Below are 26330 nucleotides of genomic sequence, written 5' to 3'. Positions count from 1 at the left end.
TGTTACCTGATAAATGCGTAGCTGAAAAAGAGGCAAGAGAAAAGAAACTGCAGAAAGGAAGGAAAACATCCAAGAAAATTTAAAGAGTTTAGCCAGAGCATTTGTGGATCTCAACACACTCCTTTAAAAATTTGGAAACCTAGATCACAGTGCCAAAAAGTTCTTATTCACAGAGAGGAATGTTCATGGTACACTGTCTTACAAAGAGATAGGATTTTTATTTTTTACCATCACTGTCCACTGTAAATCTGTGCTTGGAGTACTTTTGAGTTATTTTCATTTAATATAGTTTCCAAAGGGTGCTTTTTGATCTTCAGGATTCTTGTTACTATCATTTCGCCTGTTAACAGCCGAGGTAGCCCAAATCCTTATTCCTTTAGCTCCCCTGCCATCAGGTAGTCTTTTTTAAAATTTTAAATATTTCCTGTGTATTATCTGTAATTGCACATTTGAAGGATTTCTCAATCATTTGTTTATTTATCTGAGGACAAATGTTTCCAGTGCTTGAAGTACATTTGGTCCTTAATGATAGAAGTATGTTCCTGCTGAGTAAATGTTGTCCATGGCAAGGTGACAAATTCCACAAGAGAAGGTATAAACAAAATGCATGGAAGTGTTGAGAGATATTGAGAGAGAAGATGCAAAAGCAGGAGGAGCACTGCCTCAAGATGAGGCGGAGACAGCCTTTAATAAAAGCCCTTTATAAGAGAGTAATAGAAGAGTAGAAATAATTCATATTAGCCCTATCTAGAACAAATTCATTCTTGTGTATGTATCTAAAGTATTCTGTATTCTAAATTTCTCCGTCTTCAGGAAAAAGAAAACAATAGAGAATATGTTGTGACAGTTTTCATTTTTAATCCTCTTTAATCTTCATGTCAGATCTGCAAATGAGGTATTACTAATCTCATTTTTACAGAGATGGATACTACAAAATTTAGATCATGTTTAAAGTTGGAAAGTTGCTCACACCGATGGTAAATATCACCGTGTACTATGCTGAATGATTTTCAATTCGGCAAATGTATTCATTGTTTGAAAATTACAAAAATATTTAACTTATGGTTTGGGCTGGCTCTCCATATTTTTTTGGCTAGGAAGATCCCTAATTATGCAAATTCCGTCAGAAAAGTTTACTTTGACGGCCACTGAATTTTTTCTTAATATTTTTCTTTTCTTTTTCAGTACTGGGGTTTGAACTCAGGGCCTTTTGCTTGCTAGGGGGCACTGTACCACTTAAGTCACTCTGCCAGCCCTGCCATTGGATTTTTGCTGGAACTTTCTGCCATGTTAAAACATGGCTATAATGAAGACTATACTGTACTTATTCAGATTGGTTTTTAGGATTTTTCATAAAGAAAGACTCTCCATGAAAGGGCATTCTCGACCTGTTTGGAATGTAATGTAGTTCAGAATTGCATATTTAAGAGAACATTGGGCTGGAGGAGTGGTTCAAGTGGTAAGAGCACCTGCTTAGAAAGCATGAGGCCCTGAGTTCAAACCCCATTGTCTCCCCCCATCAAAAAAAAAAAGAAAATTTATCCAGATGCTGGTGGCACAAGTCTGTAATCCTAGCTACTCAGGAGGCAGAGATAAGAGGATCACAGTTAGAAGCCAGCCCATGCAAATAGTTCTTGAGATCCTATCTCAAAAAATCCCATCACAAAAAAGGGCTGGTGGAGTACTCCAGTACTGCAAAAAATAAATAAATAAATAAATAAATAAATAAATAAATAAATAAAAATAAAAAATGAACTAAAAAAGAGAGCAAGAGAGAGAATATTGGCTCAGCAGTAAAAGACAGGACTTCTTGGTTTAGCCTGTCCTTTATTGAAGTGTGTTTGTAGATAAGCCAGTTAACTTCTTCCTCCTTGGTGTTCTTGTTTATGAAGTGCGGGATTGACCGCATCATTTTGTTTCAGCTTGTGCATATGGAATACAAGTAATTTTATGAATAGAGAACTGATCAATGTGGTAATTCAGTTCATATGGCACAGATACTGTGAAGATAAAATGTTTTCTACTAAATAGAAATTAGTGTTATTGTATATAAAATTAAGAATTTTAACATTTTAGAAATGACTATATATTAAATAAATATATAATGAAATCTATGAATTTCACAGTGAAAATGAATGAAATGATTAGTGTAAAAGTATAATTTTTTGAATACTATATATGCCAGCCTGTAGGTAATGACTATATTTTTAGAAGTTTCCATGTGTCATTTTTGAGCTCCTTTTTTATCTAAAATGTTAGGGTAGGTTTGTGGAGAACAGAGTCCTTGCTTGTGAAGACTCTCACTTCTCCTGAAGCACAATTTTCTGTAGGACTAGAATTTCCTTACCTTGATAAGGAGAGATGCCACTGAGATTGTCTGTTCTTCATGTCTAAGCAAGAATTTTTGGGACAAGTTATACAAACATTTTTTAAAAGGGGAACACTTCAGGTTATTGTTTTGCCTTTTGGCATTTTCTTATTTACAAAATCAGCATCTATTATTTGTGTAGCTCTCTTGGCCTCCTTGCTGATACTGGTATTACCATTAAAATATTGATCACACTTACTTATCCAGTGAATGTTTTTAAGTATTTGATATACCAAGAATTAAGTTTTGGGGATTATTAGAAAATATTATAGTAGATTAATTTTGACACTGGATACTACTGAAATTCAAATCTTAATATCATTCTTCAAGCATCTTTAGAGCCAGATTCTGGAGGTCTTAAGATACCTTTCATCTATGTTAGGTTCTGGTATAGGCATTTAGGTCATTGGTTGTCTTTGAGTTTAGGTAAGCTGTTGCTTTTTCTTTGCCTTTTTTTTTTTTTTCTTCTTTAATATGCCTTATGTCACCATTGAGACATGTTGACTGGATTATCTGCAAATAAGGCTCCAGTATTCTGAAGATTTTTTGGTCAGGAACCAGGCCCTAATGTAAAAAAAAATGGGCCAACCATTGTGCTAAATTGAGATATGACATAATTCTACATATTTATAAATATATAATTAAATAAACATATATAAACATGTAGCTATATATGGTTATATCTAAACATTTCCCTATGTATTATATGTGCATACATGATATTTTTTCAATTCTTTGGCAGTAAGGTAGACTCTAATGCAAAGTTTATATGTGTTTGATATGTATCTGTTATGTATATAATGATAAATGTGAATTATTTTTCTATTATTTTTGATGCCCTTAATAAATGTTTACATTTTTAATGACCTACATTTTCTTCATCTGTTAAAAAGAGTGGTAACACCTCAGTGTAATGTAAACCCTGAGCCTCTGGGTTCTGCTGCAAACCCTTGTGAAAATGTGAATGAATAGAACTTTGACGAAGAGCAGTTTAGTTACACTGACTAATTTAAAGTGCATATTCTTTGATTCAGCATTTCTGCTAAGAGCTTATCCTTGGGAAATCCTTACATCAGTATACAAAGAAGTGTTTAAGGATGTCTCCAGAAGCTATAATATGACAGTACTATAAATGATTCAAATGTCTTAACAGCTAAGTAAGTGATAACCCGTATGTATAGAGGTTTTGTTTTCTTTTGTTTGTAAACCCTATACATTTCTCTGATTTCTCTCCCGCACACCACAGTTTTATAATGGTATGTTTTGATAGCTTATAGGTTAAGTCCCCTGCATCATCCTTGTTTTTAAAAAAGTTACAAGCATACATAAAAAGTTAGCATATTAGCAAGTGTCAGTGTCCTCACTGTTTAGCTTTGTCACATCTTGACATTTTCTTATTTAAGCTGAAAGTTAACCTCTTTGAGATAAATCTTTATCCTTTGAACACTGTTATTCTCAGTATGTGGTTTTATGAATACATAATATATGTATTTGTTGAAATAATATAACTTTGCATGTTCTTAAACAATATATGTCATTCTACAAAGTGTTTTTTTCTTTTTTTTACATTTTGTATATTGATGTTTTGGGCTCTGGTTCAATTATATCATCCATTTAGGCATTCTTTTGGTGATGCGGGTTTGAACTCAGGGCCTTGCTCTTGCTAGACAGGCACTCTACCACTTGATCCATGCCCCTAGCCCTTTTTGCTTTGGTGATTTTTGGAATAGGATCTGACATTTTTTTTTGCCTAGGCTGGTCTGGACCACGATCCTTCTCCTATTCTTCCTGTGTAGCTGGGATGACAGGTGTGTACCACCATACTCAGGTATTAGTTGAGATGGGGGTCTCTCAAACTTTTTGTCCAGATTGGCCTTGAACCATGATCCTTCCATTTTCTGCCTCGTGACTAGTTGGAATTACAGGAATGAGCCACTGTACCTGGCCTCCATTAGGTATTCTATTATATGATTAAACCTCGAATTATTTATGTATTTTCCTGTTGATAGTTTTTTTTAAGGTATATTTATTTGTTCATTTGCTACCAAAGCATCTGCCATGTGTTCTTAGGTGCATTTGGTTTTTTCCACAGTGAAAATTTAGAATTGCTGGGTTGTAGACTATGTCCACTATTAAATCTAAATTTTGTTGTTAATGTTGTGTGCCACTTCAGAACTGTCAGTTTGCACTGTCACCTGCATCTTCACCAATTGTGGTATTGTTAGACTTTGAAACTCTGCCAGTATCATGCCAATTTTAATTTGATTTTCTCTGATTACTAATGAGGCAAAAAAATTTAAACACATTTATTGGTTATTTGGGTTTTCTAGTCTTTAGTTACTTGTTTCCTTTTTTTTTTCCCCCCACTAATTTTTCTTTGTTTTTGTTTGAGCTGGGATGTTGCAATGTTGCCTAGGCTGGTCTTAAACTCCGGGGATTAAGTTGTCCTCCTGTCTCAGCCTCCTGAGTAGCAGGGACTGTAGGCATGTACATTGCATGTGGCTGTGACAGCTTGTCTTTTGAGTTCCTTGCCTTTTCCTTATTCATTTGCAGAAATAATTTATACATTCTGGGTGAGTGCTTTTGTTATATCTGTTGTGCATATTTTCTTGCTGTGGATACCTTTGTTTTTAAAATCTCTTGTCCTTTAGTTTTATAGTTTTAAATTTTAATATAATTGAAATTGTCAGTATTTTCTTTCATGGTCTTGCTTTTTGGGTTTTGTGTAGGAAACCTTTTCTGAAGTTATAGTTTCTTTATTTTCAATTCTGGCAGCCTTAAAAATTTTTTTCATATGTAGGAATTTAATCTGCTTGGTATTGATTTTTGTGTGTGATGAGTTAGGGACTGTTTTCCCATATGGGCATCCAGTTCTTGTGTTGCTTATTGAAGAGTCTCTTGGTCCATGAATTTTTAATGCTGTTTTCTCCCATATAACATTTTTCATATATTTCAAGGTTTGTTTCTGTGTTTGCTGTTCTGCTGGTTGTTTTGTGTATTTTTGTTAGAAAAGCATGTTGTTTTTGATAAGGGTATCTTTAGATAAGTCTTCATATTAGGTAAGGTTGGTTCTTCTTGTTTTTCAAAATTGTGTTTGCTTTCTTAATTCTAAGGTCTTCCATTAGTTGATTTTTATTCAATTAAAATCCACTTAACATAAAACCAGCCATTTTAAGCAGATGAGGGAGAATGATGGAGGGAGTGATTAAGATACATGGTAAGCCTGTATGTAATGTCACAGTGAACACCCCACCACATTGTACGCATTTCACACAAATGGAATTATGCAATATAAGACCTTTTGTGTCTGAGCTCTTTCACTTAGAATAATGGTCCATCCACATTCTAAAAATTGTTAGAACTTCATTCCTTTTTATGGCTGAACATTTCACTTTCTGTATCTATGATTGTATCTGTAATTGTTTATGCATTAATCTGCTGATGGACATCTGGTTTGTTTCCATCTTTTTGACTCTTGGGAATAGTGTTGCTGTGAACATGTATGTGCCTGTGTCTCTTTGAGTACCTGTTTTCCGTTCTCTTGGGTGTGTATTTAGGAATAGAATTGTGGGTCATAGGATAATTAAATGTTTACCTTCTTGAGGAATTGCCAAACTTCTTTCCATAGCATCTTAACTGTTTTACATTTCTACCTGCAATATATGAAGGTTTTGATTTTTTTTACACCCTTTCTTAATACATTTTATTACCATATTTTTAAAAAGTTTATTTTATCTATTCTTTTGGCTGTGAATTTGTATCTAATTGTGGTTATGATTACATTTTTGTAATGACTAATGATGTTGAGCATTTTTCTCTCATGTTTGCTGGCTGTTTGTATGTATAGTATGTATATGCAGATAATGAGAAATGTTTACCCAGGTTCTCTGTCCACGTTTTGAATTGGGTGGTTTTTCTTTTTGTTGTTGAGTTGTAAGAGTGCCTTTATTTCCTGAACACTAGATCTTTATCATATATATGATTTGTGAATACTTCCCTTTTTGTAGGTTGTCTTCTTACTTTCACTGTTCTTTGATGTAGAAAAGTTTTTAATTTTGATGAAGTCCAGTTATGTTTTGTTGCTTGTGCTTTGTCAGATCTAAAAAATGCATTGTCAAATCCAGGGTCATGGAGATTTATTCCAATTTTCTTCTAAAAATTTGTTCTTTTAGCTCTTCTATTTAGGTTGTTGATTCATGTTGAGTTCATGTTTGTATATGGAACGAGATGGGACTAATTATTTTGTATGTAGGTATTCAGTTGTCTCAGCACCATTTGCTGAAGAGACTCCATTTAATATTTATAATCTTGTTGAAAATGAATTGTCTATAGAAGTGGGGTTTACTTGTGAACTCATTCACTTCTCCATTAGTCTGTCTAGTCTTATGCTAAGTACAGGTGGTTTTTATTACTGTTTTGAGATTGGGAAGTAGGAATGTTCCAGTTTTGTTACTTTGTTTCAATATTGTTTTGACTATTTGGAGCTAGTGGCTTTTAGGATATGGTCAACTCCACTTAACCAGTAAAGATTCATACCTTTCATCCAAACCTTCTTAATTGTGTAATAAAAGCTCAAGAGAACTTCAAGCAGTCCTGCCCATATTAGTTGGCAACTGTTGCAGTATGAAATCTGTGCTGCTTTTGAAATTTGTAAGTTTTTGAAGTGTTTGCTGTATTAAGTAAAAGAAAGGTTTCCCATCCTCCTTTCCCTTTTTCTTTGGCCCCAGGTTATGCTTTTGTCACCTCTTTGATACTTACACCTCTTATTGCTATTATTTTACTTTTTCTCCTCCCTTTAGTTTTTCTGTTTTTAACTTTTTCTTCTTTTTGAATATGTCTCATCATGACACATAATTAATTGCCATGTTCTCTCCTCTCAGCCCTGAAATTGGAACTTTCTAGGTCTCATCTTTCTATATTGTGTAAAGTGTTTTCTCTTCGACATCCAGGGTTCATTTTCTTTTTTATGCCAAGTTATATTTATCCTATTCTTTGGGCATATCTGGGTTGCTCTAAGAGATAATTCTTACCTGATAATGGCAGGGTTAGAAAACAGCTCTCAGGGTTAGGTGAAGGGGATTCTTAAGAAGGCTCACTCTTGCAAGTCTTTTTTTCTCGTTTCTCACAGGGAGGAAGAAGAACGTCTGAGAAATAAAATTCGAGCTGACCATGAGAAGGCCCTGGAAGAAGCAAAAGAAAAATTAAGAAAATCAAGAGAGGAAATCCGTGCAGAAATTCAGACAGAGAAAAATAAGGTAGTTCAAGAAATGAAGACAAAAGAGAATAAGCCACTGCCGCCAGTCCCTATTCCAAACCTTATAGGAATCAATGGTGGGGACCCAGAAGATGATGATGTCAGAAAGAAGAGGGAAAAAATTAAAGAGGTAATAAGCTGAGATTTGTGATATGGAGTGGCTATAGGAATGTGTTTGATGCTGTCTGTGGTGTCATACTTTGATCTTGGGTCATAGTTGTAGATCAGGTTCTTGATTGGCAGTAAGGACTAGCGCTCTGTCTCTTTCTTGATACTGGTTATAATGCATTTATTAGATAATGAAAAATTTGGTATAAGATTGTTTTGATAGTTATATCATTCACACTGTGTTCAGAGGTCTTTTGAAATGCAGCATTTTATAAATAATGTAGAATAGAATCCATTTATAATTTATCACTGAATAACCAATATAAGTATTGGGTTACAGGAGACTCTTGCTAGACACTATGCAGATTTTCTTATAAACATGGTTCTAAAGAGCAGCATTTCTAGGGGTTGTGGCATATGTTTGTAATCCTAGTTACTCGGAAGGCAGAGATTGTGAGGATAGTAGTTTGAGGCCAGCCCAGGCAAAAAGTTATTGAGACTCCATCTCAATCAACAAGCTAGGCATGGTATCTTATACTTGTAATCCCAGCTAATTAGGCATAGATAGGAGGATTGCAGTTTGAGACTGGGCCTGGCAAAAATGCAAGACCCTATCTCAAAAATAACTAAAGCAAAAAAGGGCTAGGGGTATGGCTCAAGTGGTAGAGCACTTGCTTAGCAAGTGTGAGGCCTTGAGTTCAAACCCCCCCCCCCAAAAAAAAAGATACCACTATTTTAGCTCTCTTTGTAGGAGTATGTCATGATATCTGTCAACCATAATGCACAATTAAGAGCACATTCTTCCAAAGAGTCCATGGTTTGAAAGATGGGGAGAGATTGATATCAAAATTACTTAAATAGTTCACAAGATCCCATCTCCAAATGACCAGAGAGAAATGGACTAGACGTGTAGCTGAAGTGCACTTGCCTTGCAAGCAGGAAGTCCCAAGTTCCCAGTCCTACCAAAAACAAACAAACAAATTATTACCTTAATGGCACTAAACCAGGGTTTCAGGCTTGGCCGAATCTAAGTTTGTAGATGTAATTGTCAGTAATGTGCATTTATCTTTGTCTCTTTCCCTTTGTCATTTAGTTTCTCCCTGATCAGAAGAGGGAGTCATTGTCAGCTCCTGGATTATATGTAACATAGACCTTAGGACACAAAAAGAGAAAGTCACCCTGTTTCTCAGAGTATGTAATAGTATGTGTGAAAAGGACTGTATTGTCACTTTGTCTAGGGCAGGGACTGGCAAAGTACAACCTGTGGGCCAAATTTTTACAGCTGCTGTTCTTTTGAAAATGAGTTTAATTGGAACCACAGCTATGGCCATTTAGTTATAAATTATTTAGGGCTGTTTTTGCTCTATCACAGCAGAATTAAAGTTTGCTGATCTCTGGTCAAGGGTAAGGGATTTTGTAGCTAGGGTCAGTTAATTGTTGATAGAAGCAAGACCCCTTAGTTGATAGCTCTGTTATAATAACATTGAGGGAAGGGGAACTGTTTCCCAAAGGACTGTTAGTTTTTTAAAAGGAGAGAAGGCCAAATAGACAACTTTCTCCCCTGCCTCCCCCTCCCTGCCAAAATAACTTGTTTATTATATCTAATTTTTTTCTGTTGTATACATTGAGAGTAAACATAGCTATGTGTGTTCTCACACTTGTACAAGTATTAATTGAATAATATGCTAATGTTTTAGAAGAATGGATAGTCAAACCCTAAATTACATGAAACATAAGAATAATAGTGTGAATAACTTGCATGGATGGATTATAACTTTCTCTTCTCAGATGATGAAACATGCCTGGGATAACTATAGGACATATGGATGGGGACACAATGAACTCAGACCTATTGCCAGGAAAGGCCATTCTACTAACATATTTGGTAAGTTTACTTTTTTATAATTACTACTTTTATTTTTCTGTCTCCATCTTTTAAAACGAGATGTAACTTTTTTAAACTACTTTTTAAGATCTGAGTAGATCTATGAGATACATATTTTTTTCTTGGTATCACTGGGGTTTGAACTCAGGGCTTCATGCTTGCAGAGCAGGTGCTCTACCACTTGAGCCACACCTTCAGTCCATTTTGCTCTGGTTATGGTTAGTTTGGAGATGGGGTTCTCATGAACTGTTGGCCCTGATTGGACTCGAATCTTGATCCTCCCAATCTCAGCTTCCCAAATACCTCGAATTACAGATGTGAGCCATGGCACCTGGCTGAGCTTGTTTTTTTTTTTTCAAATGTGAAAAGATTTAGTTACAGTTGCTTTGGGATAGATAGTTATGTGGTAGATTTTATTTATTTATTTTTTGGCTGCACTGGAGTTTGAACTCAGGGCCTTGAACATGTTAGGAGGGTGCTTTACCACTTGAGCCATGCCCCCAGCCAAGTAGACTTTCTATTTAGATACAGATGTTTTAATTATTTATCTGAGAGCTTTGAAGCTTTTTTCTGCATTTTTTCTTTAATGTCAGGAAAGCTGGGTACCTGTTGGTAGTTTTTTTCTTCAAGATAATACCATTAGCATATACCCATTATAGAGGAAGAGGGAAAGGATAGGAAATTCCCTTGGTGTTTTGTACATTTAAAAAAACAAAAAGTAACACACAAGGTGATTTAGTTGGAATCAAGTGGGTTTTGTTATACATGCGTGGTTTCTGGGGTGGGGGTTAAGGAAGAGCTGTATTCACTTTTGAGTTTGTTCTAACTTTTTCATCTTTTGACTTCTGTCTATTTATTAAATTCCCAGTTTAATACACTTAACTAATTTTACTTAACAAGTTTTACCAGACCCAAGGTTAAGTCTTGAGCATTGTGGCCTTCACTTCTTCCCCTCATTTTAAATGCTTCTCAGAGATAGGTATCTTTTAAGTAAGGCTAGATCAAAGCAGGAAAGACACATGTAGTAGTCATAGGCAGTTCAGTTTTCTTTATTAATTAGAGCACACCATCACAATAATTTAACTTACAGTATGTTTCCTTGTAATACTCTGGAAGAATTGCTCTAATGCTCTGATTTCCCTTACAGTTTATTTGAGGTTATTTGTGTTTTGTCAAAAAGAAAATGCCTTAAAAGATAATTTCTCCTGGTTTTGAGAGATGTGTTGGAGAGGAAAAAAATTTCTTATAAGTAGGAAATCAGTGACTGCCAGGGATCTTACATGTAACTTAGCAGCTTTCATTTAATGAAATAAAGTATATTTCTTTTGCAGAGGTTACTGTTGTTTTGCAGGTGTTACAAAATGAGACGTTAGTGTGCTAAAAGACATTGTATTTAATGGTTAGTTAGCCATAGGTCCTCACTGGTAAACTACGAGCCTTATTTTTTAAAGATTGAGTATGAACATGTATTGACGATAGGAAGCGGATGTTCATTTTCATGTTTGCTAGCCATATTTTGTAGAACATCTAAAGTGACACCATGTAGCAAATGGATATTGGTCGTGATACTGCTTTAGTAAATTTTTATCTTTTTGAGATAGGGTATTAATACATAGTCCAGGCTGACCTTGAACTCTCAGTTTTTTTTTGCCTCAGACTCTCAAGTTCAGGATTACAGGCATGCTCTGCAAGTCTGGCCAGAATGAATTCCTGTTTATATTACAGAGAATCGAAAGAGTTTTGTTAATGAGATGTCTTTTTGCATTTAAAAGAAGGAATTTTGATTTAGAAAAGGATGTTCTTTGACTTTATAATGCTTTTTGAAGGGTACTTTTAATTTTCCATATATATGCACTTATATTAATTATTTTATTTCTGACTTAACTGAGGTTTGATTTGCTAATACATTTAATTCAGAATATGTAAAAGAATAAATAATCATGACTAAGTGAGGTTTGTCCTGGGGATGCATGGTTGGTTAATCATTTAGAAACTGGTCAGTGTAATTCCAGATATTAAGGGAATAAAAGAGGAATAATTATATAGTCATTTCAGTAGGTGCAGGAAAATATTTAACAACATTCAATGTCCAGCAGTGATAAAACCTCTCAGCACATTAGACTAGAAAGGAACTGCGCAGCAGTAACAGCAAACCCAGACTGTCATCCCACAGTGTGCTGGAAGTTGAAAGACTAGCACTTTCCCTTGAGAATGTGAGTGAGGCAAGGATGGCTGCTGTTACTACTGAGAACATTGTCCTGGAGTGGAAGTCCTAGCCAGTGCACTGAGGCAAGACAAAAGAGTAAAGACTGGAAATGAAGAATAAAGATGTTTTTAATTTGTATTCAGTATGATTGTCCAAGGAAAAAATGCTAAGGAATCTAACAAACAAAATTATAGAATGAATAAACAAATTCTGTAAGGTCATAGGATAAAAGTTCACTATACAGAATCAATTACATTTTTATATACTAGCAATAGTTATAACTTAAAAATAATGACACTTGTAGCATCAAAGATATGAACTATATATGGATGAATTTGACAAATTATGTGCAGAATCTGTACACTGAAAATTTCAAGCTGTCATCAAGAAAAATTTAAAAGGATTTAAACAAATGGAGAGAGGGTCCATATGGAGATTGAATGAGAATACTAGATAGTGTTCAGTTACCAAATCTCTTTAAATATTTAGATTTAAAGCATTCCCAATCAAAATGATAGTAGGTTGGTTAGAAGAATGATAGATTGAAATTGATAAAGTTGAGAAACTTATTCTAAAATTAGTATGAAAACACATAGCACCTATAGCAGTCAAAATAATTGCTAGTAAGGTAGAGAAAGTGGAACCACTCATTCCATCTGATTTTAAGAGGTATTATAAAGCTACAGTAACAAGGGAAGTATGGTTTTAGCATAGAATAGGAGAGTGGAAACAATAGTAGTGGACAGCAGTGTATCTGAGTAACTGATTGTCAGCAGAGATGCTGAAGTAATTCAGTGGGCAGAAGGATAGTCTCTCCAACAGATGGTGCTGGCACTGGGTGCCTGCCTTCGGCTTGCTTTGTAGGTGCTCTACCACTTGAGCCACAGTCCCAGGCTAGATATTTATTTGGAAAAATAATAAAACTTAACTCTTCCGTCAACACTATATACAAAAATTAACTTGCAATGGATCACAAATCTAAACATAAAACTAAAGTATAAAACTTCTAGTTGATCACGTTTGAGATAACTTTTATGACATTGAGGTAAGTAAGGAATTTTTGGAGTACAAAAACAACTATAAGAGAAAAAAATTGACAAATTAAACTTCATGAAAGTTATAAATTTCTGTTCCCAAAGACATTAATAAAATGAAAAGACAGGCTACAGGTTAGGAAAAGATGTAACAGTTTATACACAAGGATGTATCCAGAATATGTAAAAACTTCCCCACCAAAGAAGGCACATGAGTAGGCCAGTAAGCACATCTGTAGCTGGAGATTTACATGTCCACAAAAGTGTATAAAACAGGAAAGACCCACTTACCGAATACTGACTTGGATGGTGGAGCAGCTACACCTCTGACACTGTGGTGGGATATAAAGTGGTGCACTGTTAAGCTTGCTACTTAACAGTAAGCTTATCACATAGCCCAGCTGTTTCCATGATACAGATGAGATCAGATGGCTTCATTTTTCTTAGTAAGTTAGGTTTTTTTTAGTTAGTGGTATACAATATTTATAAATTGAATTTTAAGTTCTTTTTTCCTATAGTCTAAAAATTTATGTAGGGTAAGAGTTACCAACCTTAAGATTAAAGTACAGTTTAGTCTATGAAATTTATAGAATGTTGTACTTTTATAGCCTTTACTCTGAAAATTTCTCAATTTCTTGTTTCTTTGTCTTATTTATTTAGATCTTCTATTTGTTTATTCATAAGTCAAGGTAATACATATTTTCCTAGGAAGTTCCAGTTCTAGCTGGGCATTAGTGGCTCATGCCTATAATCCTAGCTACTGAAGGTCGGATCACTATTAAAGGCAATCCCTGGCAAACAGTTTGAGAGACCCTATCTTGAGAATATGCAGCACATCAAAGGGCTGGCAGAGTGGCTCAAGTGGTAGAGTACCTGCCTCACAAGTTGTAAGGCAAGGAAAAAAGATTCCAATTCTACTCAGTTTTTAAATTTATTGTGAAAATAATAAGATGGGCTTTTGTTTTCTTAATTTGCTCTGTTGTATTTTTATTTCTTATATTGTGTTTTTATATTCTTTTGAAAATTTAGATTAGTGGTAGATTTACTGTATAGTTCTTTTCATAGACCCATCTGTTGAGTTTATCATTTTGACAGTGATCTTCACTTCTAATTTATTAATTTCTGCCTTTAGCTTTTTCTAATTCTTCTATTTTGTTATTGCTGTTTATTGCTCTTTTTCTTACAGCCTTAGTAGAGTGTTGAATTCAGTTATTTTCACTTGTTTCTATTAAATAATAAAATCTTAAGCTTAAAAGTTTTTATCAGAGCTTTTTTAGTTTCCCATAATACATTTTCATTAAAGCTTTATATTGTATGTCATATAACATTCTAGATAATGTCAACATGAAGGGAACCTGAGGAGGGAGCAGACCAGGGGATTTGCCAGGGTGTGTTGGAATATTTGCCTTATTAGTTGTAAAATAGACTTACTGGTAAGTTGAGGAAATGAATAGGGGCATATGAATAAGAAAATGGTATCTAAGTGAAGGACAGCCATCAAAATAACAAATGTGTGTAGCCGAAGCCCCATGAAGAACAACCTTTACCTAATCGAAAGAGGAGTGGAGGAAGAAAGAAAAGAAAGGTTGTTTTCTTGTCCTGTATTTTCAGTATTTGTTTTTAGTATTAGACTGGCTTTAGTCAATTAGTTCTTCTCTTCTTCCTTGCCTCCCTCTTTTTTCCTCTGGGACATTTTTTTAAAGATCATGATTACCTCTTTGTTAAAGGTGGGTAGATCTTACTGTTTTGATTTTTCTGTACTCATATTTTATCTTACGACTGGCTTGTTGTTATTGTTTATTTATTTTTGGCCATATGGGGGACTGAATTCAGGCCATCCCATGCACTGCTCTAAATCCTTTTGTTTTTTTGATAGGGTCTCCAACTAACTGCTAGGGCTGGCCTTGGATTGTGATTCTCCTGTGTCTGCCTCATAAGTAGCTGGGATTATAGATGTGAACCACCATGCCTGGCCCCAGTTCATCTGTTTTTTGAATATTAAGATTATTACAATTTGTGTCCCACTGTGGTTACCTAGCCTTGTACATACGTTATTTTTTAAGCAACATAATTTTTTGCTCTTTCTGAGAATTTGAACTGGAAGGGCGTGGCTGTGTTATGACTTAGCTCATTATCTTGAACAACTCTCCCATTTCCTTGAATTAATGCTCTCTTTGTTCTTCCTAACTCAGTTAAGTAGATAGGTGTCTTATATTCTGACCAGGCAGAAAATTAAGGACAATTATACTTTTAGTTTTCTATTAGTTATCAGTGTGCCATCTTTCGCAAAATATATCAAACTATTTATGTTAGGAAAGTGAACAATATTGCATATTCTCTTTTGGTCCTTATATTCTCTCTGTATATTTATATATATTATATATATGAGTGTATTAAAAAATATATATATGAATAAATAAAATAGGTATTATATGAAGAGGATCTTTTTAACAACAGTTCTTTTTTTCCCTCCGAATATAGGAAGTTCACAGATGGGTGCTACCATAGTAGATGCTTTGGATACCCTTTTTATCATGGGACTTCATGATGAATTTGTAGACGGGCAAAGATGGATTGAAGACAACCTTGATTTCAGTGTGGTACGTAAACATTGAAAATTAATCTCTTGGACTGTGGTCTGAGTGTTTGCATCCTCCCAAGATAATGTGTTGCAACCTAATCACTAATGTGATGGTATTAGAGGGTGGGGTCTTTGGTAGGTGATTAGGTCATCAGGACAAAGGCCTCCTGAATTAGTGCCCTTACATGATAGCTCCCAGAGAGCTGTCTTGCTGCTTCCACCGAATGAGGACATGGTGGGGAGATACCATCTGTGAACTAGAAAGTGGTCCCCCACCTGACACTGAGTCTGCTGGCACGTTGATCTTGGACTGCCAAGTTTATGGTATTTTGTCACAGCAGGCCTAAGATGCTAACCTTAGTGTTTTTAAGCATAATATTAGCAGTTTAATGAAATCCTAACACTAAGTCTTCTTTCTTCTTTTGGGATTATAATTTGTTGTTCACTGTTTACATAAAATACCCTTTCTCTTTCCTTTTACATTTCTTGCACTTATTTGAGGCATTGTCTTAAGCGTTAAGGTAATAGGAGGAAAAGCAATGAATTTGCTATATCAGGAAGCTATAAGCTGCTTTATAAATAAGTTTTTTTTTTTTTTAAAGATTTAATGATTTGGCATAGTTGTGAAGCCATCGTAATTAGGCCTATCCCCATCCTTCCAGCACTTTGGCATAGTGATACTGCTTAGGCTTGAAGCCCTGAAAAGCTATGTTATAGCTATCTGGCTTGGGAAAGTGTTTATTCCTTCTAAACCTATCATAAAATCACTGCACCATATAATGAGGATTATTTGAGATAATCTGGTACAGAATAAGTGCTCAGTAAATGAAAGTAATTATTTTCATCATTGCAAGTCTTTACCTAAAAGCTGTGTGGACCATTTTTTCATAACTTGCATGGTGTTTGTGCTTATTGTGTTCTTTTGACTGTAGTATCTGCTACTCCTCTGTTTTTCTCTCAGGAATGCTTCACTTAAATTGTTACTTAAATCCATAATTAATTTTCTTATATTTTCCCTGGTGCTAAATAGATAAAAACTGCTTACCTTGTGATCCTAGCAGCATTTTTAATGCTAGACATGTTTATTAATCTATTTTGATTAGAGTAGTTTTCATTATCAGTTAGGTTTCGATTTGGTTGTGCAAGTGATGGAAAATCTAATATAGCTGAATCAAGATTAATGTTAATTTCTCTTTCATCTAAGTCAAGTACACAGAGATAAACAGTCAGGACTGCTTTGGGTAGCTCCTTCATCATCAAGGACCTTGGGTCCTTTGTCTTAATTGTTCTGTCAAGTTCAGTATATATGTAGCTTTAAACTCTTGGTACAAGATGACTCCTTAGTGTCCACACATCTTAGTTACCTTCCAGATGGAAGAGAAGAAGAAGACATACATGAATGATATGTGACTATTTGTTATGAACACTTCTCAGGAGTTGTCCCCATTTTTTGCTTGAATGCTGTTGGTTAGGTTTTATTCATATGGCCCCACCTAACTGTACAGAGAAGCTTCCAGGTTGTACTTTTTATATCTAATCCCTACTCTTAAGATCAGGAGGATATATTCTTATATTTTATTCTTAATATTTTTAAGTTTTGCTTTTGCATTTAGTCTTTACTCCATACGCAAAAATAGGCAACTGTCATTTATCCTAGCACCATTCATATCTCTGCTATGTGTGTATGCCATATTTGTCACATAATGGTCATAGTAGTTTTTCTTTTCCATTGGCTTTTTTCTTTGCCTCTCCCTCAACACCAAACTGTCCTAAGTATAATAAGAAGCTTGATTTCCCCTATCTGAATCTTGTTTGATGTTGGCCTATGAAGAAATCATCTTCGTTCTCAGCCATCTGCTCTTCCAGGTTCTAGAAAACTGTTGAAATTTTGCTGAGGCTTGCATGTAATATATAGATTAATTTGGAGAGATTGGCATCGCTGCAGTGTCAGAAACCCATTCATTTACATGGCAGCTTTATTATGATTGATAATTCCCTTGTTAGTCAGGGACCAGATCTATACTGTTTATTTTAACTAGAGAATTTAATGTTTAGAATTGTTAATCAAGTAATGGAAAACAGAGATGCAGAAAATAAAGCATTATGGTATTACCAGAAGTAGTGACTGCAGGAAATGGACCAGCCATGGGGTATGCAAATAATGGGGAGAGGTTAAGATCATTAAAATTTAGTAGCTTAGGCTCTGAGGATCTGGAATCCAAAGCTCCCTAGGCATTGCTGGTACAAAGACTCTCTCAGAGCTGAGAGTCCATCTTCTGAGGAGGGTGCCTCACAACTGCTTGATAATCTCTAAGAGGCACAGGGAGGCTGGTTTGGGGATTGTGCGTATGTGACAGGACAGCAGTACCTGGGAGCCAGCTGCTTCTGCCATGGTGAAGAACCATGATTGGTGTGACCCTGTTAGAAACTAGAAGTGAACCAGAAGGAGTAAGTCCTTTCTTCTTCCTTCAGTCTTGTATTTTTGTTTTTAGAACTTCTTATTGGCAGGGCCAATAGGGAGACAGCAGGCAAATGAGAATTGCATTTGCAGAGCTCCAGCTTCATTATACCAAAGTAGAGCATAAAGGAATGGATTGGAATGTGAGAGGAAATAGTCGAGTAGTCAGCATAGTCATTTTCCATCCCTTTCCTTTTAACATAGCTATATGTCATTAAGATTTTAGCTGTGTATCTTGCAGATAGTGTGTATGTAGATTTTGTTATTTTTGTCTAGTCTAACAGTCTTTTTATTTTAACTAATAAGTTAGAAATATTTACATTTACTATGGTAACATGTATTTGGAGTTGGGTTTTTCACCGTTGTTTTGCTACCTGTATTATAGTATTATATTTTTCATTTGCTTTGTCTTTTCTTTCCATATTTTGGTTTAACTTCTTTCACGTCTTTTTCCTGTACTCTTTTGACATTTACACTTTCCATTTCCATTCAGTTTTGGGTTACTCTTAAATTTTCAACATACCTACTTAATCAGAGTTTGTTAACAGTGCCCATTCAGTCTGTGATTAAAAGACTTCCAGATTCTTTGGGTCCCTTGGGAAGAATCCATTGCAGGAGCACTTGGGTGTAAAGGGAGTTTATGAAAAGTTAGGAAAGGAAAATACAAAGGGGAGCATGGGGGGCACAGGTGGAATCGTGAGTCAGAGAGAGTGAGTGCTTCTCTTTCTCAGGTGCTCTTAAAATTTATGCTAACCCATGGGAAGAGAGGAACCAGGTGATTCCCATCTAAGAATCAATGAGTAGGAAAGGGAACAGGTGGTTCCTGGCCAGGTGAGGGTGGTCCCTGAGCCAAAGCATGGTTAATTTGATATGCAGTGTTTTTGAATGAGTCCCAAACATTCCCTAATTTTAGCCTGCCTCAAGTTTAGAATTAATTATTTTTTAAAATTCTTTCTTCCTTCTAAACAACATAGTGGTCTCAGGATGCTTTAAGTTAACTTCATTTCTTCTTAGATGTTACTTAGTTGATCCTAATTTATATTTCAAACTTTAAGTTAAGAAATGGATAGATAACTACATTTGTTGGTGTCTCCTCTGCAGCAGTGTTCTAGATTCTAGGGATATACTAATGAACAATACAAACTCTTTCTTTGGTTTTTACTGTAGTATTAGGAGAGAAACAGTAAATGTTTATTCAAGCTGTATAGTAGTCAAGTGTTTTTCAGTGCTGTGGAGAATAATAAATAAGAGCAATTGGATTACAGTAAGTAGTGGTTGGGTATTGCTGTTTTACCTGAGGCGGATAGTGAAGGAGTCTTTATCAAGGTGACATACCTGAGAAGAGTCCCAAGGGAAGTCCTGCCCACGTGACAATAAGGGTCTCTGTTAATAGATTTATAGTTGAGAGTGGAATTACAGTTTGATGATTGTTTTCTCTCAGTCTTTTAAAGGCATAGTTCCATTGTTTGTTTGTTATATGCTATTGAAAAGTCTAAGTTTTAAAAGGTAATATCCCCTTGTTTTCATGTTTTTACACTGTTTTATAATTCCATTACCTACGTCTACATGTGAATTATTCTTTAAAAGACTCATTATGAGAACTTATCTTTCTCAGCTTTAGAAGATTCTCAGTCTTCACTCCTTTCTGTAATGCCTCTTCCGCATTTTCCCCTTCTCTCCCTGTAGAACTTCTCTTAGCTTTTGTCTCAATAGCGAGGGAAGATAGGAATTTTATAAGTAATTGAATAGTAATCAGGTGGTACAAGTGCTATGTAAGAAAATAATGCAGGGTAAAGGATATTAGTGATGAATGAGCACTGTGTTTTATTGGGTGATAAGGTAACATTTGTATAGAGACCTGTAAGAAGTGACAGAGTGATTCATTTGGCTAGATGAGGGGAAAGTACCCAGACAAGAGAATAACAAATAGAAAGCCTGTGGCATGCAAGTCTCAAGTGTGGTGATTCTGGAAACTGTAAGTCTGATTAGTGAAGCCACTGAGAGGGGTCTTGTTAATCATTTTCCTGTGCATGTAACCAGAGGCCATTGTAATGGTTTGCTCAGACTAGTGACCTACGCTGATGTAAGATATAAAGTGCTCAAACTGTGGGGCAAAGAGGGGTTCTGAAGAAGATGTCATCACATGAGGGGAGCAATCTGGTTTCCATGAGATGATTGCTCCTGCTCCAGGGTGCAGCCTCATCATTACAGGTAACTGTCCTCATTTGGAGGGGTGTCTGTCCTGTAAGTCTCCACTGTTTCTTATGGGAAGTTTCAGTCCCTTGTAAAGATGTTATCAGTTCTGTCCTTACTGGAATCCAGGGTGATTGCAAAGTAACTGTAAAGAGAATGGCTTAGAGCAAACAGATACAAAATGGAGGCAGGGATGCCAAGCTTCTCCTGTTTTTAGTTAGTCTGTGTGCTCAAGTAAGGAGTCAGTGCTTCTCAGCAAAAGTGATTTGAGCTCCTCTTACAGGATTACACACATGCGCCACCATGCCCAGCTTGGTTTTTAGATAGGGTCTCACTAACATTTTTGTACTGGTCTTGTACTATAATCCCCCCATCGCCACCTCTTGCATAGCTGAGATTACAAGTGTGAGCCACCATGCCCAGTAAAAAAAAATTACATTATATCGTGAAAATTCCATTTTGGGAAAATGTACATGTGTTAGCAAATAATGTGTTTTGCCTGTGAATATTGGAAAGATTTCATGGTAATCTGTATTTCTTTAATTTTTGTTAAAATGTAATTATGAGTTAATTCATAAAAATTAAATTCTTACAAGTATGTATACTGCATGTAGTCTGTGGATTCTTTGGTCATACTCTGCTACTTTTACATGTATTTGAATTATTAGAATATTCCATGTATGAGAATTTTTCAAACAATGTCTGTATCCATACCTAGATGTAAGCATAGCATATACACTATATATAGAATTACATATGTAGGTTATTAATACTGCTTTATTTGTGCCAAACTTCCTTCAGTTTGTTTATCTTTTAGTTTTGCTCATGACTTGTGTTCTTACAACTAATTTGCATTTTAGGAGAGTTTTCATCATCAGTTTGTCACCAAAACTATTGATTCTGTGCTTAACATAGCACCTGCTTTCTAATTTTACATTTCTAAATCATTTGATCTTTTTGATACATATATGATGTGTCTACATTAATTTTTTACTGAGGAGCTGGTTTTCTCAACATTATTAATTCAGTCATCTACAATTCTACCACTTTGGTGCCTCCTTTAACATTTACTAAGTTATTTATATATACTAGGGAAAATATTTAAAATTCATGAAAAGACAAAAATAATAATTATGCTGTAGTGATTGGAGCAAAAGGATGGAATGGGTGGGAGGATGCTCTTCCAGGATTCAGAAAGTGGGAGTATTCATGAAGAGGCACAGGAGTCAGTGGTTTTGAATGTGTCCCTGCTGCAGGGTATGCATGAGGCAAGTGAAACTGGCCCCTTGCTTTCCCAGCTAGGAAGCTGTGGTGACAGTAATGGAGGAGTTTCAGTAGCATTAACAGATGGACAATGGGAAGTGAAGATGCAGAAAGTAAAGAAACATTCTTAGTGTTTCTGAGAAACAAATGAAGTATGAAAATATTCCAAAAACTGTAAAGTGTCATATATGTGAATGTTCTCAATATGTTTTCACAGAATTCGGAAGTGTCTGTGTTTGAAGTCAACATTCGATTTATTGGAGGCCTCCTTGCAGCATATTACCTTTCAGGAGAAGAGGTGAGTAAAAGCCAAGTTACGCATCATTTGGGGGAGGGAGTTCGAGTGGAGTATAATAAAATAAAAGCCTTCCCTAGTGGCCTGTTGGCTTCCTAGCTTGAACATTACTGAACTGCTCTGAAGGTCTGCTGAAAGAACTGGCTGCTTGAGGTGGAGCTGTTCCTGGGAGTGACTTAGCTTCCATATGCAAAATAGTGCAGCAGGACTTGCCACAGGTCCTGGTTTCTATATATCATGTGTCCTTTGCACAAGTGATCATCCTGCAGGATTTTGCCATCATACTTATTTGCTGCATGGTCTAAACAAAGAGGGTGGGGTGGGGAAGAAACTACTAAGTGCCATATTAAGGGGTGAATCAGGAAGAATGAATACAGATCCTCCTAAGGCCAAATAAATAATGAATACAGATCCTCCTAAGGCCAAATAAATAATAAGTGATAATAATTATTAAAACTTCTTGTTTAGAAATTGAATGCAGTTTATTGCTATGAATAACAATTTAAAAATGCAAGTCTGAATTCTTCTTTCTGGAATTGTTGGTAAGTGTACAGGGACATACTTCAGACCTATAGTGATGGAAAACTGCAAATATATGAATATATTTTATTTTAAAAGTATTTTAGCAGGACATTGTGGCTCAAGCCTATAATTCTAGCCACTTAGGAGGTATGCCAGGATCACAATATAAATGAAGCTGTGACTAAAGTACAGAATTTTGTACGTCCTACCAGTAAAGTTGAAATCACTGCTTTTTCTGCTCTGTCTCCCTATAAGCTGTTCCCTATCTCTTTCCCAAGGTGTAAGACAGAACAGTAAGAATGGGAGAACATGCTGAGGCCAGTAAGTGGGGCTGCAGCTGAGACTGCGTGTGTCCACCTATCATCCCCACTCATTCTGTAGAAAGAACTCTCCTCCCCTCCCCTTCTGGGCATGTGGGCTTCTGGGAAGAAGGCCAGTTAGAAGGGAGGAGACACTCTGCACATTCCTTTTCCTGTTTTAACCTGAAGTATATTTACAGCAAAGAGCTTGGAAGTTGAAGAGAAAACTATGGGAACAGGACAGCATGGGAGTGTAATGCAGTCTAAAATGGAAGAGGACGTACCTTGTCCTACATCTAAATCCGCTGGGAGCCTTGCTCTTAGACTGCAAAAAGAATGAGAAGGAACTAGAAGGATTAGTGGAGTTTCAGGGCTGTGGAGGGCAATCAGATTGAGGATTCCCTGGGAGTGTCAGTCAGGAACTGGGTCAGAAGTCACAGCAGACCTGTGGAGTTTTCCAGAGGAGAGGGGTGAGGTGCCAGGACTGTGGGTCTTCACTGAAGCAGTGACTGTTTGGTGTGTTCTGTGACTGACTGCAGCTCCTAAGGTACAGTCTGTTCCATGATACGTCTTCACACTGAATGCCTCCTTGTACCACTGGGCCGGGGGGTGGGGGTGCCCTTCCTTCTGTGTAACCAAGAACTGACCCTGCTAGTGTTCTCCAGCATTACTCTCTTGCCTGCATTTCCCCACAACATCTGACTGTGTCATGTCAGTTGAAGAGGCAGTTCCAAACAGCCATTAAGTATCAGCTTATTTTCGTAGGAGTGGCCAGGCACCTAGAAGTAAAGATCAGCCCTGCTCTGCACATTACTGTCAGGCCTTCCAAGAAGGCTTCTTCACTGTCAGTACCCACAGGCATCATCCCAGATGCTCCTTGCCCTGACAGGGTAGACAGTATAGAACTAGGCAAAAAGTTGGCCTCCGTCATAGTCCAGACTCAGTTTGACCTTGTGAGCAGAGAGTTCCATAGTCAGCGTCTCCATCATGCCTCACAACATTTGTCACTGGTGTTCTTGATGATGGCTGTTCTAACAGGAGTGAGGAATCTTAGTGTGCTTTTGATTTGCATTTCCTTTATGGCTAAGGATGGTGAGCATTTTTCATGTGTTTTTTAGCCATTTTGACTTCTTCCTTTGGAAAAGCTCTGTTCAGTTCATTTGCCCATTTCTTTATTGGTTCATTGATTTTTGGGGAGTTTAGTTTTTTGAGCTCCTGGTATATTCTGGTTATCAGTCCCTTGTCTGATGTATAGCTGGCAAAGATTTTTCTCCCATTCTGTAGGTGGCCTCTTCAATTTAGAGACCATTTCTCTTATTGTGCAGAAGCTTTTTAATTTCATGTCCATCCTTTGTCTTAGTTGCTGAGCCACTTGAGTTCTACTGAGGAAGTCTGTCTATACCTGTTGCTTCCAGTGTATTCCCTGCTCTTTCCTGTACTAGCTTCAAGGTTTCGGATTGATACTAAGATCCTTAATCCACTTTGAGTTGTTACTTGTGCAGGGTAACAAACATGGATCTAGTTTCAGTTTTCTGCAGGCAGAGAACCAATTTTCCCAGCAACATTTGTTGAAGAGGCTGTCTTTTTTCCAGCTTATATTTTTGGCAACTTTGTCAAAAATTATTTGGGCATAGCTTCATGGATTCATATCTGGTCATCTGTACTGTTCCACTGGTCTTTATATCTGTTTTTATGCCAGCGCCATGCTGTTTTTATTGCTGTGGCTTTGTAGTATAGTTTGAAGTTGGATATTGTGATACCACCGGCATTGGTTTTTTTGCTCAATATTGCCTTGGCTATTTGTGGTCTCTTGTCTTTCCAAATGAACTATAGGATAGATTTTTCAGTCTCTGTGGTGAATGTCATTGAGATTTTGATGGCAATTGTATTGAACATGTAGATTGCTTTTGGCAGTGTAGCCATTTTTACTATGTTGATTCAGCCAATTCATGAGCATGGGAGATCTTTCCACCTTCTGTAGTCTTCCTTGATCTCTTTCTTCAGGGGTTTGTAGTTCTCCTTGTAGAGGTCATTCACATCCTTTGTTAAGTTTACTCCTACGTATTTGATTTTTTTTTAAGGCTATTGTAAATGGAACTGTTTTCCTGTATTCTTTCTCTATCTGTTCATTGTTGGTATATAGAATAGCTACTGATTTTTATAAATTGATTTTGTATACTGTTACTTTGATGAAGCTGTTTATAGTGTGTAGGAGTTTTTTGGTGGACTTTTTGGGTCTTTTAGGTATAAAATCATGTCATCTGCAAACAGGGATAGTTTGACTTCTTCCTTACCTCTTTGTATTCCTTTTATTTCTTCTTCCTGTCTTACTGCTCTAGCTAGGAATTCCAAGACTATGTTGAATAGGTCTGCTGGCCTTATGGGAAATGGTTTCAGTTTTTCTCCATTAAGTATTAGGTTGGCTATGGGTTTGTCATATGTAGCCTTTATTATGTTGAGGTACATTCTTTCTATTCCTAGTTTCATCAGAGCTTTTATCATGAACCGATGTTGAATTTTATTGAAGGCTTTTTCTATATTTATTGAGATGAGCAAGTGGTTTTTGTCTTTGCTTTGTTAATGTGCTGTATTACATTTAATGATTTGTGTATGTTGAAGCATCCCTGCATCCCTGTGATGAAGCCGACTTGGTTGTGGTATGTGATCTTTCTGATATGCTGTTGTATTCGGGTTGCCATTATTTTATTGAGGATTTTTGCATCTATGTTCATTAGAGAAATTGGCCCATAATTTTGGTTTTTTTTTTGTTGTGTCCTCCGGTTTTGTGATGAGTGTAATACTGGCTTCATAGAATGAGTTATTCAGTGTTCCTTCCCTTTCTATTTTGTGGAATAGTTTAAGGAATGTTGTTGTTAGTTCCTTTTTAAAGGTCTGATGGAATTCAGCAGAGAATCTGTCAAGGCCTGGACTTTTCTTTTTTTTGGAGACTCTTTATTGCTGCTTCAATTTCATTGTATGTAATAGGTCTGTTTATGTGATTACTTTCCTCTTTGTTCAATTTTTGAATGGTCATATATATGTAGAAAATTGTTTCTTCTAGATTTTCCAATTTATTTGAACATACATTTTTCATAGTAGTCCCTGATGATTCCCTGGGTTTCCTTGGTGTTTGTTGGTATCTTCCCTTTTACATTGCTAGTTTTAAAGTTTGGTCTTTTTTTTCTCCTCATTTTAGTCAGATTTGCCAGGGGTTTATCAATGTTTTTTATTTTTTCAAGGCCAGCTTTTTGTTTTGTTGGTTCTTTGTTTTTTTTTTTTTGTCTCTATTTCTTTGGTTTTTACCCTTATTTTTATTATTTTTCTCCTACTTGTTTTGGATTTAGCTTGTTCTTGTTTTCTAGGAGTTTGAGATATAACAGTAGGTTGTTTATTTGAGCTCTTTCTGTCTTTTTAATATATGCACTCATGGCTATAAACTTTCTCCTTAAGACTGCCTTTGCTGTGTCCCACAGGTTCTTATAGGTTGTGTTTTCATTTTCATTAAATTCTATGAACATTTTGATTTCCTCACTTATTTCTTCTATGACCCACACTGATCACTGAGCAGCGTTGTTGTTCAGCCTCCAGTTGTTTGAGTATATTTTGCTGCTGCTTTTGCTGTTGTTCTAGTTTTACTGTGGTCAGACAGTATGCAGGGGCTTATTTCGATTTCCTTTATTTGTTGAGACTTGCTTTGTGCCCTAGGATGTGATCTATTTTGGAGAACATTCCATTGGCTGATAAGAAGAATGTATATTGTACTGTTACAAGGATGGAATATTCTGTAGACATCTGTTAGGTCTGTTAGATCTATGGTGTTTTTCAATTCTAGAATTTGTTGATTTTTCTTTTTTTGTCTAGATG

At 36.0% G+C, this 26330-nt stretch overlaps 1 protein-coding gene across 2 annotated transcripts in view; it reads left to right on the top strand.

Moving 5' to 3' along the window:
• The window catches only part of Man1a2 (mannosidase alpha class 1A member 2), a 126885-nt gene that overhangs the window by 7609 nt on the left and 92946 nt on the right, over positions 1-26330 (top strand). For both annotated transcript variants that reach the window (XM_074050668.1, XM_074050667.1), the window contains exons 2-5: positions 7497-7752; positions 9519-9615; positions 15337-15455; positions 21568-21648. In XM_074050668.1, coding sequence (XP_073906769.1) covers positions 7497-7752; positions 9519-9615; positions 15337-15455; positions 21568-21648 — 553 coding nt within the window. The remainder of the gene's footprint in view (positions 1-7496; positions 7753-9518; positions 9616-15336; positions 15456-21567; positions 21649-26330) is intronic.

This window comes from Castor canadensis, chromosome 12, assembly GCF_047511655.1.
Source record: "Castor canadensis chromosome 12, mCasCan1.hap1v2, whole genome shotgun sequence".
Lineage (NCBI taxonomy): Eukaryota > Metazoa > Chordata > Mammalia > Rodentia > Castoridae > Castor > Castor canadensis.
Note: the sequence above shows the minus strand (reverse complement) of the source record. Positions and strands in the feature narration are given on the sequence as shown.